Source organism: Homarus americanus, unplaced genomic scaffold, assembly GCF_018991925.1.
Source record: "Homarus americanus isolate GMGI-L3 unplaced genomic scaffold, GMGI_Hamer_2.0 scaffold25860, whole genome shotgun sequence".
In the NCBI taxonomy this organism is placed as follows: Eukaryota; Metazoa; Arthropoda; class Malacostraca; order Decapoda; family Nephropidae; genus Homarus; species Homarus americanus.
Window position 1 is genome coordinate 1,039,707 of NW_024724693.1, and position 18,119 is coordinate 1,057,825.

Sequence of the window (18,119 nt, forward strand, 5' to 3'; positions counted from 1 at the left end):
TACACCACACCTCACACCTGCCGCAAGAGTACCTCACACCTGTTCTGCCCTGTATTGAAACCATAAGATAAATCACAATACCTAACCCATAAAGCGAACCCCTGAGACGCACCCCTATATTGATACCCGAAGATGAACCCTCTGAAGCCCATAACACTTAGCTCGCAAAACAAAATTATTTTATCTTTTTACAACAACTTTCTCTTCTCTCTTTACAGGTGAGAGGAAGATTACGGAGGTGAGGAGGAGGAGGAAGAACCCCCCAACCCTAGCCAGCCTCACCCTACAACACTCAACTTCTCCGATATCAATTACAACTCGGTGACATGTGATTGTAAACAGCGAGAACCACGAAATTAATCAAATACATCGGTTTATGTTTATTTCGTGTACCTCAAGTGCATCCGACATACTTAATTTATAGTGATGTTAGAAAATACGTGAAATAAGTAGTACTTTGTTTCAATATTTTCTCAATACTACAATTGGTTCACTTCCGTTTTTATTGGTGATATGAAAATAAAAAGTGAACTGATATTATTGATTTTATCCTATGTATCAAAAAGTGAAGTGAAATAATAACCTGGCAACACAAACAACTACCAATAGTGATATATTACCACCCCAGTGTTGAAGAGGAAGAAAAATGGATGTTTGGTGGTTGTGGTGGGGGGTGGCGCTATCCCCGGCCTTCCTCATCGATCAGTGCCAGGCAGTGTTCGAAGATGCGGAGATAGAACTAGGCGGTAAGTGGCACTCCTCCTGGTAGTTTTATTGACGTCACGACATCCTGGCACTCGTACTAATCATAATATCTCTGGCATTTTACTAGTTTCAAGACCTCTGGCCCTCTTACTAGGCACAAAACCTGGCCCTCTTACTAGCCACAAGACCTGGCCCTCTTACTAGGCACAAGACCTCTGGCCCTCTTACTAGGCACAAAACCTGGCCCTCTTACTAGGCACAAGACCTCTGACCCTCTTACTAGGCACAAGACCTCTGGCCCTCTTACTAGCCACAAGACTTCTGACCCTCTTACTAGGCACAAGACTTCTGACCCTCTTACTAGCCACAAGACTTCTGACCCTCTTACTAGCCACAAGACTTCTGACCCTCTTACTAGCCACAAGACTTCTGACCCTCTTACTAGGCATAAGACTTCTGACCCTCTTACTAGCCACAAGACTTCGGACCCTCTTACTAGCCACAAGACTTCTGACCCTCTTACTAACTAAAAGACCTATCTGCCTTAAGTGACTGTATCTAGGTAGGTATAGTCTAAGTAGTAATTGGATGTAGCTCTTTGTGTTACACTGTAGGCAAACTTGTAGTACAGTCTTACAGTGTCACGTATCAGGAATGTTTGAGAATCATGTCCTCGTCTTTTCACTTATTTCGTCTTTATTTTTTCGATATTTTACTTTACTTTATTGAGATTTTAGTCAGGTTTGTTATTAGATGTAAAATTCACAATATTAAATGACCATTATGTAAATGATGTATGTTTGCTCGTCTTGAAATATTGTTCTTTACATTTGTATTGAATACGTCTTGTGACACCCAGGGAAAAGTGAAACATAAACAAAAGTATAATCTCGTGGTTAAGTACTGTGTCTGTATTCGTTCCATGTTAAAATTATAATTAAGAAAGAAATCTGTGGTTTATATGAATGATATCTAGTGATTGAGTGACAGTAGTACCAAAGGGTTGTCTTATCTCGACCAGTGTGTGTGATACATGACGCCTGGACTGATTCATAAAACCCATGGTATATTAAGCCGGGCTAGCTTCATTGTCAGGGTAAATCTTCATGTTTACTTCTGGAGTGAGTCAGTGAGGCTGAATCCAAATATCCACGTCAACAGCGTCTTTAGTAGTGGTTACAAATGTTTATAAGAGTTTCCCTTGAAGACCCATTTAAAGAAAATGGTTTCTTTGCGTGGTGTAACTCAAGCCTTTGTTGATAAGACATTATACGCTGAGAAAATGTTTGTTAAATAGGTTTAAACTATCGAGAGATGGTTCTGTATTATAATTTAGCCCACAAGATAAAGACTCCACGAGTAAAATAAAACTATCTCCGCTAACTTCTTTGGAGTGAGAGTTGTGAGGTGTTGTAATAACCTGCCAGAGAGTGTTGTCACGGCACCATCTTATTTAAGATCAAACTTGACCAACACTGGCGCAGTTACAGATATATTCTAGAGTAATTGAATAGCGTGTAGTGTCACGTGTGTAGATGTGCCGTGCTGGGCCTTGCTAAGAAAACAATTGTCATTCGAAACATTTGAAGACTTTAAGACTCGGGCAATGAATTAATAATACCACCAAAGTTATCCTGGTGAGACACCGAGTAACACCAAGACCAACGCACTACAATAAGAAACAGGGATAATGAACGAGAGAAAATCAATGACCTGGTAACTCGTGCATCACAGGTCACCGCGGTGCCAGGTCATCAAGTCGTGAAGTTTTAGTGTGTTACAACAACGGTAACAGCGAGAGTTGTATCGTGGAACATTAACAGTGAGGTAACTGAACCAGTAAACTGAAAACGTGTATTATAGGCACCTGACCCCTCCTGGACCACGCACCCCCCCCTGGACCCCACAAACCCAGGAACCCACCCCCCAGGACCCCACACCTCCTGGACCACGCACCCCCTGGACCCCACAAACCCAGGAACCCACACCCCCAGGACCCCACACCCCTGGACCACACACCTCACACCCCTGGACCACACACCCCCGGACCCCACACGCCCTGGACCCCCAGGAACCCACACCCCCCTGGACCCCACACAAGGAACCCAGGAACACACACCCAGGAACCCACACCCCCAGGACCCCACACCCCCTGACCCCACCCCCTGGACCCCACACCCCCTGGACCCCACACCCCCTGGACCCCACACCCCTGGACCCCACACACCCTGGACCCCACACCCCCCTGGACCCCACACCCCTGGACCTCACACCCCCCTGGACCCCACATCCCCTACCCCCCCCCCCTGGACCCCACCTCCAGGACCCCACACCTTCAGGACCCCTCACCCCCTGGACCCCACATCCCCAGACCCCACACCCCTGGACCCCACACCCCTGGACCCCACACCCCTGGACCTCACCCCTGGACCCCACATCCCCTAGATCCCACCCCCTGGACCCTCACCTCCAGGACCCCACCCCCCCCCACACCCCTGGACCCCACACCCCCCTGGACCCCACACCAGGGACCCCACACCCCTGGACCCCCCACAGGACCCCACACCCCAGGACCCCACACCCCTGGACCCCACATCCTGGACCCCACACCCCCCCCACTGGACCCCACCTCCAGGACCCCACACCTACACCCCTATTAAGAGCGGCTGACACCCCACCACCTCTACCACTAATTTAATTGATAAGTCACTACCTTAAGGGATAAATGAGTGTTTACCCATAAGCTGGACAAAAACCATTAATTATGATTAATTATCGAACAGTGGAAGAGGTGGTCGGGGGAGACGGAAACTGTTATTAGCTAAGCTTAGAAACAACGTAATGAACCACCAGTCAAACAGATCCTGAGAAATGTGGTTGACTTTGTAGACGAGTTGTACATCACAAGTGTAGAGAGACTTGGTCAACGCTCAGTCCACAGGAGGAGATACTAAAGAAGGCACAGAACCTCGAGAGAGTAACAGTATAGTTGTGTGTACATAATCCCTGTACTGACAATTCACCAACAGCAATAAAGAGCTCGGGGACAATTGGCAACAACACGAGGATATTTGGGAAGATAACAAGTCAAGAGGATGTCAAACAATGCAAAAAGACCTGAATGAGCTGTTTAAACGTGTCTCGAGAATGGTAAATACTCTTTAACATTACGAAATGCAAGACCCTACACGTAGGATACAACAACCCTAATCACAACTATTCTGTTAATAAACTTTCCTGAATACTGTGGATGAGGGTTTGGTAGCGTCCTCATAAAACTCTTAATAAAATCCTCTGAAAATATTACATCTGCTCCGAGAACCAAGGACAGGCGGCAGTAACCATCACCTCCATGAGACCTGCAGGAGAGATGCAGCCTCCTGAGGTCCCTCGCACTAGGGCACTCGACCAACATGTGTTTCTTAACGAAGGACACCATGCAGTCGTCACATGCTGGCTGTTGCTCTGTCATTAGGTGGCCATGTGTTAGCCTACAGTGGCCATGTGTCAACCTAGATGGGCCAGAGTTAAGCCTAGGTATCTGGGCCAATAGGGTTATCTCAGGTGTTTACCCGACTGCTTTAGTTTAATGATCGAGATAGACTCCTGCATCTTGTGTTGTGGCACAGTCACTGCATCAGGATGTTTTGGATCCAATTTAATACACTGTCAATTATGGCTGTCTGTCTGTGGTCCAGTTCAGAAGACTGTCAAGTGACCTGAGGCGGAGTATAGTTGGAAGGGTCACATTAGCAACAACTATGCTGACTGCTGAGTTATTATCACACTTAAGCAGCATAATGAGGTGTTGTTTTTGTTGGCGCCATTAATGACGGTGAGAGGAGCAGAGTGACCACAACTTGGCGAGCTGCTGGTAGGAGGGAGTGGCGCTCTCTACGGGACAACTTGGCCTCCTTCACCATGGGAAAACCACGAGATAATACTTTCGTTTGAGTCTGATTAGTATTATTAATTTGAACTAATCAATAAGTTTTACATCTCGATACACTATGCCAAACACCTTCTGTATAAATCCAATAATACACAATCCACAAGACGTATACAGGTTAGTCAGGATATAAGCTGTAACCATAAACATCTCGTCTCATCCTCAGATTTCGTCGACTTCGGTAAGCTGAATTTGATGCAGTTTAGTCTGGTAGCTGTGTCGACGGTGGTGTTCGTGTTGATGTGGGCTGTGGGCCTCATTCCCATGAACATCAACCTCGGACGACGAACACGACGACACCCACACACCCTTCCATCTACGGTGAGTACTGACTGTAAACACTTCTGGCTCTCCCTCTACCTAACACACACACACACACACACCCTCCTATCTACGGTGAGTACTGACTGTAAACACTTCTGGCTCACCCTCTACCTAACACACACACACACACCCTCCCATCTACGGTGAGTACTGACTGTAAACACTTCTGGCTCTCCCTCTACCTAACACACACACACACACCCTCCCATCCACAGTGGTACTGACTGTAAACACTTCTGGCTCACCCTCTAACACACACACACACACACACACACTCCAGTGAGTACTGACTATAAACACTTCTGGCTCTCCCTCTACCTAACACACACACACACACCCTCCCATCTACAGTGAGTACTGACTGTAAACACTTCTGGCTCACCCTCTACCTGGCAAAAATATTATGGAAGGCTGAAGACGAGGAGGAGGAGGAGGAGGAAGAGGAGAGACTGGTAAGAATATTGTGGAAGACTGTAGAGGAGGAAGGGGGGAGAGGAGGAGGAGGAAGAAGGGGAAGGGAGGGGGTTTGTAAGGCTTCCAAGAACAATTTAGTGCCTACAATGCCCCCATACACGTGGAATTTACTTAATAATAGCGTGGAACAGGAGGCAAAAAATACGTTCCTGTCATCCATGGAGGCCAGATCAGGAGTTCCGTCAGGGTGGAGGTAATAGGAAGGTATACACGTCAGCCGTGGGTGTTTGGTGAAAGCCTGATGACAGCTGTGACAGATGATACCAGCTCCAGGTAGCGAGGCTTTGTGTGTTGGGTTGGTGTTGTTATGGTGGCCCTAGTACCCGGCCCTAGTACTGTATCCTTGTACGCTGATCCTGCACCTAGTACCCGGCCCTAGTACCCGGCCCTAGTACTGTATCCTTGTACGCTGATCCTGCACCTAGTACCTTGACCCCTTGAGGACGATGACTTGACCCCTTGAATGTGATAACACACACACACACACACACACACACACACACACACACACACACACGTAATATAGGTTCTGCATAACGACAGAAAACCAGAAATATCGTTGAAAGTGACCCATAACTACCATTACTGTCGACAAGGCTTCATCTCACAAACGCCACACTGACACCACAAACGCCACACTGACACCACAAACGCCACACTGTTATTAGTAGACTCACGTTGCAGTGAGTCTGAAATCCTGAATACACAAATACAAAATAATTAATAATCGGTTCATTTTGTATTTGTAATGTATTGAAGGTAAATATGAAGTGTTTTAATGATGCGCTGTGACTATTGTCTTCCCTCCTCCTCTCACCTCTTCCCTCCTCCTCCTCTCACCTCTTCCCTCCTCCTCTCACCCTTCCCTCCTCCTCTCTCTCTCACACACACACTACAGTACCAAAGCTACACCATGCATCCCCGAGGTACAAGCAATCAAGAGGTACCGCCAGTCACACATCTGGACCACCACCTTGTACCGGGACCTACACACGCTCGCTTGGTTCCGGTTCACATGATAAATATATCGGGGAGTGAAATGCAAGAATACAACTAACTGCTTCATTTAACATAAAAACACAATAATAGTTAACATAATCTTCGACTGTATACAAAGCCTATCACTCGTTAACTATATCCCGTTACTGGGTGAATTTGGCTTCGATAACTTAGAGAATTAATAAAGAAATACTCAAAAAAATTATATTCCAAGTTGGGCAATGATGGTGGATTTTTAAACAACACTTCGGAAAAACACCTCTGTGATTTTTAACTTTGGATACTAATTTTTACATACGTGATTACTGTATTCTACGAGACTATGACCCATGACCTGTGTTTTTGACCTATGACCTGTGTTTTGGATCTGTGTAGGGATCATGGACCGTCATTATGTCGTCATAAGGTCACAATACTACATAGTTCCATTGATATTTTATCCAATCAGAGCTTAGTAATAATACCGTAACGTCATCAAGCCTCTCTCTCTGCCCATTGGTTGGTGTGTTGAATACAGAATCATGATGCAATATGCATACGTGATTGGCTGTCATCCTGTATACAGTGCCTTCAGTATATTTGTGTGTATATCTTGTATATTTAACACACACATGGAGTCAAATACTTCCAGAATACATCAAACTTGTTAAGATTTAGATGAAGATATACGCTATACACACACAGCGATGTATATATGCGTGTGTGTGTGTGAATCATTACGCGCAACGTTGCCCGCGCCGGAGACGCTAGTTGTGTTGGAGAGGCTTCAGTGTGTGGTGAGCGGCGGTCGTGGTTACAGTGTGCTGGGTGGCTGAGTTAGTGTGCTGGGTGGCCGAGTTAGTATGGTGGGTGGCTGAGTTAGTGTGGTGGGTGGCTGAGTTAGTGTGCTGGGTGGCTGAGTTACAGAGTGGTGGGTGGCTGAGTTACAGTGTGGTGGGTGGCTGAGTTAGTGTGGTGGGTGGCTGAGTTACAGTGTGGTGGGTGGCTGGCTGAGTTAGTGTGCTGGGTGGCTGTTACAGTGGTGGGTGGCCGAGTTACAGAGTGGTGGGTGGCTGGTTAGTGTGCTGGGTGGCCGAGTTAGTGTGCTGGGTGGCTGAGTTACTGGTGGTGTTAGTGTGGTGGGTGGCTGAGTTACAGAGTGGTGGGTGGCTGAGTTAGTGTGCTGGGTGGCTGAGTTACAGTGGTGAGTGGCTGAGTTGCTGGGTGGCTGAGTTACAGAGTGGTGAGTGGCTGAGTTACAGTGTGGTGGGTGGCTGAGAGTTACTGTGCTGGGTGGCTGAGTTACAGTGTGGTGGGTGGCTGAGTTACAGAGTGGTGGGTGGCTGAGTTACAGTGTGGTGGGTGGGTAAACCGATCGAACTAGGTGGTCGACTACTATGTCCGTGTAAATATATTTGTGGCGTCAAATTTCAGAGTTTTTGTTGACACTTTTTGCTACAGGTGAGAGATCGAGAAGTGAAACACCAACACCTCGCTGTCTTAAAACTTATCTCGGACGACACTTGAAGCTATTACAGGTAGTTTAAGTCCCCGTGGAAAAGCTAAAACTTTGAGAGAGAGATGAAGGGTGACCGTGGACTGTGGACGCTGTTGTTCCTGGCCCTCTTCCTGGCACTATGGGAGGAACCCGCTGGTGGAGTGATAACTAGTGTGTCCGTCACCCCCAGCAACACACTCGGGTTCGCCCTAGGTGAGCTGTCGGCGGCACAGATGTTTCTCCTCGCTATTGCTTTCCTCAAGATCGTGATACTGTATGCTGGTGGGGTCCTGCCCATCCCTGTCGACCTGAACAAAATCTGGAGTCCCTTTATTTACCTCATCAAGGGCTTCGGCAAACAAGAAGAAGAAGACCCTTATCTGCAGTACGTCGAGCTGCCGGGCGCCCACTACGGTCGAAGCCTCCAAGACGTAAGTGTGATCAGTGACAATGTTTTGTTTTTTTTATTACTTGTCATCCTCAGTTCCCAACACACACCGACATCCACTCACACAACCCCGCGAATTCCATTTCTAATTTATGTAAGATTTCTTGCACCGCTTGGCCTCATTCCTCCCTACACTCGCCTGAGATATGTTGCAGTATTTTACTTGTGATGAGGGACACTCTTCTTGTCATGGCGGATCGTCTGTTTGAGGTCTAACTCTACAAGGACGCTACAGATGATGTCTCCTGTGTACACTTGCCGCAGCATCGATACAAATATATCTTACTAAACATTACATCACTACATGTATAGAGGAGGAAGATAGACGGAAGATCTTGTGTTCAGAGCAGGGGTGCACGAGCAAGCAAGAACGTGTGTCTGGCAGGTTGTCGACACCCCCAGACCGCTGGTAACTGCACGACACAACTGAGATTCTGTGGCCCCTGCAGACCTTCACTATTTTTTTTTCTATTTTTTTTTACAGGAATTAACCCACCCGGGCACAGGTCAAACGAACCATAACAGGCCTGAGGGGCGAACAAATAAGAACAGAAAGAAATTGAAAATAGAGAAGAAAAAGGTTATACTGTGTTAATCTACACCACAAAGATGCCGGAAAACCAGCTTTTTAAAGTGAGACAGTTTGGCTGTGTGAGGAAAGAAGGATGTACAGGGTACTATAACAGGTTATTCTCGTGTAACCGACATCCACAGAGAAACGGTGGGCACCACGATCAAGACGTGTGTTACGAGCCCACGGCCTTGCCGGCGGTACACAGGATGCCAAATCCACCGAGCACTGCCCGTTAAAGTACCTGTAAAAGAGAGAGAGTGAAGCAACATTGAGGTGAAGAGAAAGGGAAGAAAGATTATCAACTAAAGGAGGAGAGTTAATAAGATCCTATCTAATAGTTGGACAGAAGAAGAGGCATGTGAGAGCAGTACTCTCCTATTTTATCGTAATTGTTGTGTTATAAATCCGCATTCATCGTGTTCCCCAATTCCTTGACTCTGTGTTAGGGCTCAGGGACCCGGGGCTACATTACACCAGCCATTGCTAACCCCCAGCAGTGTATCCCCATCAAGGTTCCCCCAACAGGCAGGTAATGTCTTAATACTTCTACTTCAACAAACGAGAAATGGCTTCAGCTATTTACGACCGAACACAACCTCCCTTTCTCAAAGTAATTTTTCTTTGGCGGGTTACGTGAAGTTTAGACACCCACAGCTTATTTCACCTGATGACTAAACACCCTAACACAAGCGAAAGGGTGCGATACCGCCACTGGTGCCCGAACTTATCATGACATGCTTTAATCAATGCCTCCTGCAACCTTGGCGGTAATGCTGGCACCGCTCTCCATAGATTCATGCCTCCCTTCTTCCAATACCACACGGCTTCCTCCTTAACTATCAACGACTGCCTCACTCGGTACAACCTACGAAAATCATCATCTTGAAGTTCCACCTGTGCATCTTTCTCCTGAAGTTCTCCTGCCATCCATCTCCATATCTCTTTAAAACACTCTATGCTTTATTGTTCCCTACACAGCCCATCTACCGTCCACAGTTCATTCCTTCCAGCTACAGTCTCCTCCACGACATTCATTGCCGTGTATTCCTCATCACTCTTTCCTTCCTGTTCCGTAGGGGTCATAGATAGAGTATCTGCCACCGTGTTGCTCTTTCCCGTCTTGTACTTGATAGTGAAATCAAACTGTTCTAGATCAGCATTCCACCTACTTTCCACTGTCCCTAGCTTAGCATTCACTCTGACTAAGTGGGTTGCTATCTGTATAGACAGTGAAATGTTTTCCCGTCAAGTAATCCCTGAACTTGTCCACTACTGCCCATTTGAGTGCTAACATCTCTAACTTACATGAGCTATAGTGTGTCATATTTCTTTCTGATTTCGTAAGGCCACGGCTTCCATAGCACACAGGATGAAGCTTGCTATCCTTCATCTAGGACAGCACTCCACTTAGCCCACTGAACCTGACATCCATTTCTAAGATGGAGGTGAAATCTGGACAGGCCAACACCGGCGACTGCGTCACCACGTCTTTCATCTTCTCGAACACCTGTTGCTGCCTCTCTCCCCACTCACCACCTACTAGATCCTTAGACTTCCCATGCATCAGTTCATATAATGGAGCAGCTATTTGGGCAAACCCTCTAACAAACTCCAACAAAATGATGCGAATCCCACAAAGGACCGCACATCTTTCACTGTCTGAGGGACTGACCAGTCTTTTAGTGCCCTAACTTTCTCTGGATCAGCTGTAACACCTTCAGCGGACACCTTGGAAGCCATGATTTCACACTTTTTAGGTTTAAATCTTAGATTGTTCTCCCTCATTCTGAAAAACAACTCTTAATCTGATTACATGCTGGTTTATTGTACTCGAAAACACCATCACATCGTTAAGGTATACAGGCAACAAGGAGAAGATCTTATCACTAGGATCTGTTCCACATATCTCTGAAAGGTCCCCGGACAACACCAGTGTTAATCGCCTGTACTCATTGTCCGAAGCTAGTGCTGAAGACGGTCTTCGGACGGTCTGGTACCCAGCTGCTAGATCGAAAGCCGAGAGAAACCGGGCCCCGTTAGAGATTCTAGGTCACATGTATGGTATGTATGTTGTGTATGGTATGTGTGTATCTTATGTATGGTATGTATGGTATGTATATGTGTGTGTGTGTGTGTGTAGGTCAGACACCGGTGTGTATCCCTACCAAACTTTCTGTACCTGTGACGTGTCACTTAATCACGTATCACCGTCTTGGGCACAAGGAGCTTCTCCATAAGTTATTCGCCGCGTCATCTTGGTTAGCGCCTTGATCGTATTCACAAGTAACTAGCGGGAACACCGTCCACAGAATTACATAGTCCCCATCCAGCTGGTGTCCAATACGCTTAGTTCCTGTTTAATGGAGGGACACCAACCAATCGCTCTTCTCTCTGTCTATGAACTCTTTCCATTGTGTGTGTGGGAGGGAGGAGCACCACACGAGAAGGTGTCAATACTTTGAAGTGTGTGTGTGTGTGTGTGACGCACCGAGCTAACTGTACGAGTGCATCAGCTTTGGGGGGTGTAACTGAGTCCTCCACCTGCCACCTAGGTACGGCGACTACATGACACAGTGGCTACATGACACAGTCAGTGGCTACATGACACAGTCGGTGGCTACATGACACATGACAGGGCGAGAATATTTTTACCTTATAAAATGCAGAAATTTTATCGAGAAGGAAAAAAGAAAAATATTCATTGTAATATCGCGACCTGACCTGACCTGACCTGACGTAAACTAACCTAAAGTTGGCCAGTCGATGTTGTCTTAAGGGTATCAGTGTGAGGTGTATGTGGGGGGTAAAGGTAGGTAGGATTATGGGAGAGAAGATCTTCGTCTGGCGGAAGAGTATCGCCAGGCAGGTGTGTTTGGGTTGTTGTTCCGGATGAGATCAAGGAACAGTTTGATGATGGAGCAATTTTAGGAGCAACACACACACACACACACTCACACACACACACACACACACACACATACACACACACATTCTTCTCAGTATTAACACAACAACAACTTAAATCATTGTTGACTCGTCCACCATAGCAAATCCCAGAGTGAGGTGAAAGGAGGGAAGGAAGGAGAGACGGAAGAAGGTTGGATATAGGGAGGGAAGGAGAGAAATATGGATAGAGTGAGGTAGTGAGGGAGAGGAAGGGAGGAAAACAATGATAGTGAGGGAGAAGGAAGGAGGGTGACAGTAAAGTGAGACGGAGTGAGGAAGGAGGGAGAGAGATGAATGAATTGAGAGAAATAATAACAGAATAAACAGGTATTATCTAATGAAGAAACTGAGTTACCGGTAAAACACTTCAATCTCCGCTGCAACAACACCACAATAACAACACCACAATAACAACACCACAATAACAACACCACAATAACAACATCACAATAGCAACACCACAACAACACCACAACAACAACACCACCACCACATTCCTTCTACCTTATCCCTCACGCCGACAAGGTTATCACTGGGGCCACTCTTACCTCGATAACAGGTTAACACATTCAGTTATCTTGATCTAATAATACGATAAATCCCTTAATAATTACCAATTGTGTTAGGGTCTGTCTGTCTAATGTCTGTATATTAGTGAAATCCGGCCCAGGTGTACCCAGGCGTGAGGTGTAACTGAAATGTGTCGCCAGAGGGCTTATACACACTCTGATACACCTCTCTGATCCTCATAGACTTAAAGGGGATGTGTGTGTGTGTGTATGTGTTGATTAAAAATGTGGTGGAGAAGGAGAGGGTTCTGTTTGTCTCTCTCTCTCTCTCTCCACCAGCGACCTGTATGTCTCTACTCCACCTCTGGGTCGTGTTGCTGCTGTTGTTAGATGGTTCCTGGTGTATGTAATATATTAAATAGTGATTATTATTAAGAACTATAATGCATACTGAATATCCTAAGACCTAAATCAGAAGTCCTTGTGTTTGGGTGTTAATAGACGATATCCTCTGCCTGTGTTGGTGTCCAAACCTGACAAGATATACACAATACTATTGAAGAAAGAGAGCAGTGACGTAATGGGACCTTGGTAGTCAGCTCGTTCATGGAACATAAGAACATGTTAATCATTCATAGCTTTGTTTATTCTTGTTTATCTTCCGTGTGTTATATCATGTTTGTGTTATGTTATATTTGTGTTATGTTATGTTTGTGTTATATTATGTTTGTGTTTTGTTATATTGTGATATGTATTGTTGTCGGTGATATAAGATATAGTTGTACTGTAAATTATGCGTTACTTGTGTCAATGTTTACGTCCTTGTAGTGAGTAATAAACAACCTGGTAACTCTAGAGGTTAGTTGGTATGGCTACCAGCAGGTGTGACCAACTCGCTACTCGAGTTTCCTGGTGTGTTCTGATCTGATCTGTGTACACGTATCCGGTGTCTCTGAGCGTTTTGTGTTTGTGCAACTGAGTGGTCACCTCACAGCTAAGTTTACTTTGTTTATTTGGATTAGGATTATAATTATAAAGCATATTGTGATCGGTAACACTTATGAAGATTAGATATTTATGTCTTTTATCCATGTTGTTAGTTTCTCAGTTGTAGTTGGGCTCTCATTTTCACCTTTGTGTATATAGTGTAAATATGTTTAATACTTAATATATTATAACCGTTTATAGTGTATTATGAATATTGCTGTTTATCTTCCCTTGTGTTGTGGAGCATTACAATAACCCCTAGACCAGTATGTCCCGTAACAGTAATGTTTGGGAGGCGGGCGCTCTACTCTTAACCAGACCCTGAGCAGACGTAACCCTTGAACCCTTTGAGGACGATGATTTAACCCTTTTTTGAGGACGATGATTTAACCCCTTTTGAAGACGACGATTTAACCCTTTTTAAGACGATAATTTAATCCTTTGGGGACGATGGTTTAACCCTTTCGTCACCAGAGGGCCAAAATAAAAAAAAATCTGAAACTATCTGAGTAAAAAACAACCTCAAACTAAACAGCTGAGGCGAATGGGTGTTTAAATTACATGGCTAAGAGGTAGTCTAGATATAATGTCGGTCGGTAAACACGCACAGTGAGCCTGGAGAAACAATTACTTCCCGCTACACCAGAATCACTCAAGCTGAGGTCTGCGGTAAACCTTCAGTAGTTTGTAATGTTTCCTTACTTATAAAAAAATCTAGTTTAATCGTCAGATTTAGGTATCCAGTGCAGGCACTAGCGCACCCAAGGGGTGGGCCCATGGGGCCTGGACCCTCCCTTTAAGCACACGGTTCCTTAACCGTCCGTGGTCAGATGCTGGAATGCTGTATGTCACCCCCTGGTCAGGCAAAGCTGATTTTTTTTCTGCCTAATAGGTCCCATTTGGTCCGAAAAATAAAGGAAATAAACCTCAATTTGCTCGTAATTGTCAATTTAAAGCTCCCGCGCGCGCCCAAGTTGCCAAGGCAGGCCTCTGAGGTGACGTCCCGCGGATTTCCTTACCACAGTGGTGCCCCTGTTACATGTTTTTTCGTGTTTCCCGCATTGTTCTTATTGTTGCTCCTTACCTAATTCACTTACTTTTATAACTAACTAGCGGAATCGCCGCCCTCCGGGCGGCTCTTTCGCTAGGCCACGGTAGGACGCCACCTTCCGGGAGGCTCCACATTGTCTCACTGTAGTGCATTAAGGTAGACCACATTTTTGGTTTTGCCATTAGCAGCAAGTATGTACAGATTTGTGCCAGTTCCCACTCTGGAGCATCCAACATAGAACTGTTCATGAGAGAACAAAGGAAACACCAGGTTTAGGCCAACCATCTTTAGGGACTGTCCCTGGCTTTTGTAGATGGTCATGGCAAAGCTCACTTTAACCGGGAACTGAAGTCGCTTGAACTCAAATGGCAGGTCAGTGGTGTTGAGAGGTATCCTTGGTATAAAAACGTCCTCTCCTTTCGCTTTTCCTGTCAGTATTGTAGCTTCCAGTACATCATGTTCTTCACCACCAGTCTTGTGCCATTGCAGAGGATTGGTGGTTCAAGATTTCTTAAGAGCATTATAGGAGTTCCAGTCTTGAGAGTGAGGTGGTGAGGAGGCATTCCAGCGGGCTCCAAAGAATTAAGGAATTCTGCAGGGTACTGGACTGCTTGGTCCTGGTCGATTACTGTATCAACAGATTTGAAAGAGGTCTCACTGCCTGGAAGCTGTCTGAGTAGAGTCATGTTGATTTCAGCCACATTTTCATTATTTGGTGCCAGAATTACCCGTTCACGCAGCCACTTGTGATCCTTGTAGTGGTGGATAATGTTTGGGTAGACCATGTTAGTGAGCTCAGTTGAGGACTTTACAACATTTCCACATCCTTGAGGAATGATTATTTGTCCTTCTGAATCAACAGGGAAAGTTCCATTCCCAATCTGTAGTAGAAGGTTTGCAAACCGTCCAGTATCCTGATCTCCTTGTAGATGTACTCTCATGTTTGTGGGTAGGGTGAGTGTTCTTTTCACTTATTCCAGGAGTGTCTCGAATCACCTCTATCGTCATTATTTTCATTATTAGTCTCTGCTTTGATTTTGTTTATATTTACAACGTTTGATTTTAGTATTAAGATAGTTTTGTCACGGCTGAGGTCATCGAGTTACATCAATCTGCTGACGAGAGCCTTTATTTAGATTACAATCTAGAAAAGGGAATAAAATAATAGTTATTCCTCTATAATTATCGTTTTCTCTAAGTATTTTAAGAGAAAATGTTACCGTTTTGGGGGTAACTTTTTTGTCCATCGCTCCTCCGTTTTCTTTCTTTCCACGTATACTTTATCATCTTTGCCACTGATCTGCCTGTTACCAATTTGGGCGGTCGGTCACGTCTGTTACACACTGCTTGCCTTCAGTTTTCTGAACTTGTGGTTTCTTCATCCTTAAGCTTGACCTCTAGTGGGGCGGGCGTCAAGCAGTCCAGGTATGACCACGACTGTGTAAGGTGAAGCGCTTAAGCGTTTACAGGGAAGCATGCTAAGTTCGTGCTTGCCTTTGTTTCGTGAGTTAAGGGCGTAGAAGCCTGAAGAGTCGATGTTTTTTGGCATCAAGTTATTGGAAGTTCCAACAACTTTCCCTGAATACAAATTCGCAAATTTCGATTTACACCAGGTACCTACTTTACTATTAGGTGAACAGGGACTAATGGGGGCTAGGAAGTATGTCCAAACACCTTCCACCGGCCCGGGAATCGAACCCGTAACATCTCGCTTGCGAGGCAAGAACGGTACTGCTGTACCACCAGCTCCCCCTCGACTGAGTAATGACTTCTTGAGATGTTTATAAACTTCCATTAAGTCACCCCTTGCCCGCCTATAGCACAAGCTAGGCAACCGCAGGCGTTCTAATCTCTGGGTAACTGAGGTGCTGTAGTGCAGGCAACAGTCTGGTGGCTTTCCTTGGACAGTCTCTCGAAGAGCGTTACGAGGGACGAATCGTCTAAATATCTGAACGACCTTCTTATAAGACCTACTGGTTTAGTGGCTTGATTCACCTTCTTCTCACAGTGCTCCGAGAACTTCAGATCGTCGTCAACACACACACCCAGGTCCTTTTCACATTTCGTCTCTGTTAATGATGTTTCTTGGTTCCGTTGGAACATATTCGTGCAGCAAAGGAGGATCCCGCCCCTTTATCATATTTTAAATACATAAAAGTAGCACCTAAAGTCACGGACAACCAACACGTTATGAGCGCTGTAGAAGTGATAGAGGACAAAAACTAATTTCATGTTTAGGGGGGGGGGGGTGTTAGAGAAAAAAGAAATTAAAAGTGGAAGAAAAACAACTAAATTAATCTACACCACGAAGATGCCGGAAAACCAGCTTTTTGAAGAAAGACATTGTATGAGTATTGAAACACAGAAGAAGGCACAGCATTCCACAGTTTGGCTCTGTGAGGAAAGAAGGATGTACTATAACGGGTTATTATAGTGTGACCGACATCCACAGAGAAACGGTGGGCACCGCAGGCAAGACAAGTGTTACGAGCCCATGGCCTTGCCGGTGGTACACACGTGGAGGTATTCTACCTTCATGAGTACACAGGATGCCAAATCTACCGAACATTGTCCGTTAGGTGAAAGAACAGAACCCTGTGGGACACCACTATTGGTAGAGAAAGAGCGAGAGATCGATCCCTCGACAACTGCCATGGAACGGTTCTCAAGGAAGCTAGAAATTAGAAAACAAAGTTGGGGAGAGAAACCATAAGAGGGAAGTTTAGAAAGCAAAGACTTGTGCCATACCCTGTCATTTATAAGAGCTGCGTTTCTCCTAGTCTTGTCTTTTTTTTATATCCCTGTAGTTAATTTTTAAACTCTTCAACCTGGTTTTCTCTTAATTTCTTACTTCATTTATTTTCTCCATTAGCTTTGTCTAGTTATTTAATTTCATATAGTTACTCCATAACCTCTGACCTTTGGTAGAGTGGCTCGAGGGTTATGACACGTGGGTACATTGTAATTCTGGTATCAATCTGGTATCTGGTGTCCTTATTATAGAATGGACATAGATTCTTTGGAGAGAGTACAAAGAAGAATGACAAAAATGATCCATAATATTAGAAACCTTCCATATGAAGAAAGACTGAAAAGCTTAGGCTTGCATTCATTAGAGAGGCGTAGAGTTAGGGGAGATATGATAGAGGTGTTCAAGTGGGTAAGTGGGATTAACAAGGGTAAAATGGAAGATGTTCTGAAGCTCAGTAATAACGAAATAACTAGAACAAATGGCTTTAAATTGGATAAATTCCGATTCAGAAAGGATATAGGCAAGCACTGGTTTGGTAATAGAGTTGTGGATATGTGGAATAGGCTACCGAGTGCTATAGTAGGATCGGGGACGCTAGGGAGCTTCAAGACGAAGTTGGATAGGCACATGGAAGTGCTGGGATGGGTGTGAAAGGGATCTGCCCTGTATGGGCCAGTCGGCCTCCTGCAGTATCCCACTTTCTTATGTTCTTATGTTTATGTTCAAGCAATGGGAATGAATGACGGTAAAATAATGCAGGTAAATGATACTCCTAACAAACAAATAAAATGGTTTATTAAGATTATAAAATGGTTTATTAAAATGAAGTTATATTTTAAGAATAATTTCAGTAACACTCAACTACAGGGGTCAACTCCCTGGCTTTACTTATTTTCGACTGTTAAACCTAGGTACATTCTCCTC

General features: G+C 45.1%; 1 protein-coding gene across 3 annotated transcripts in view; it reads left to right on the top strand.

Moving 5' to 3' along the window:
* The first annotated feature begins 219 nt into the window (after positions 1-219).
* LOC121864487 overlaps positions 220-18,119 on the top strand; it is a 34,338-nt gene continuing 16,438 nt past the window's right edge. Inside the window, exons 1-2 of one of the 3 annotated variants that reach the window (XM_042363523.1) lie at positions 220-746; positions 4,821-4,975. In XM_042363523.1, the coding sequence (XP_042219457.1) occupies positions 647-746; positions 4,821-4,975 (255 nt within the window). In that variant the 5' untranslated portion in view covers positions 220-646. Of the gene's footprint in view, positions 747-4,820; positions 4,976-7,226; positions 7,267-7,864; positions 8,360-18,119 lie in introns of those variants that run through there. The other 2 variants (XM_042363520.1, XM_042363521.1) reach the window with 2 other exon arrangements.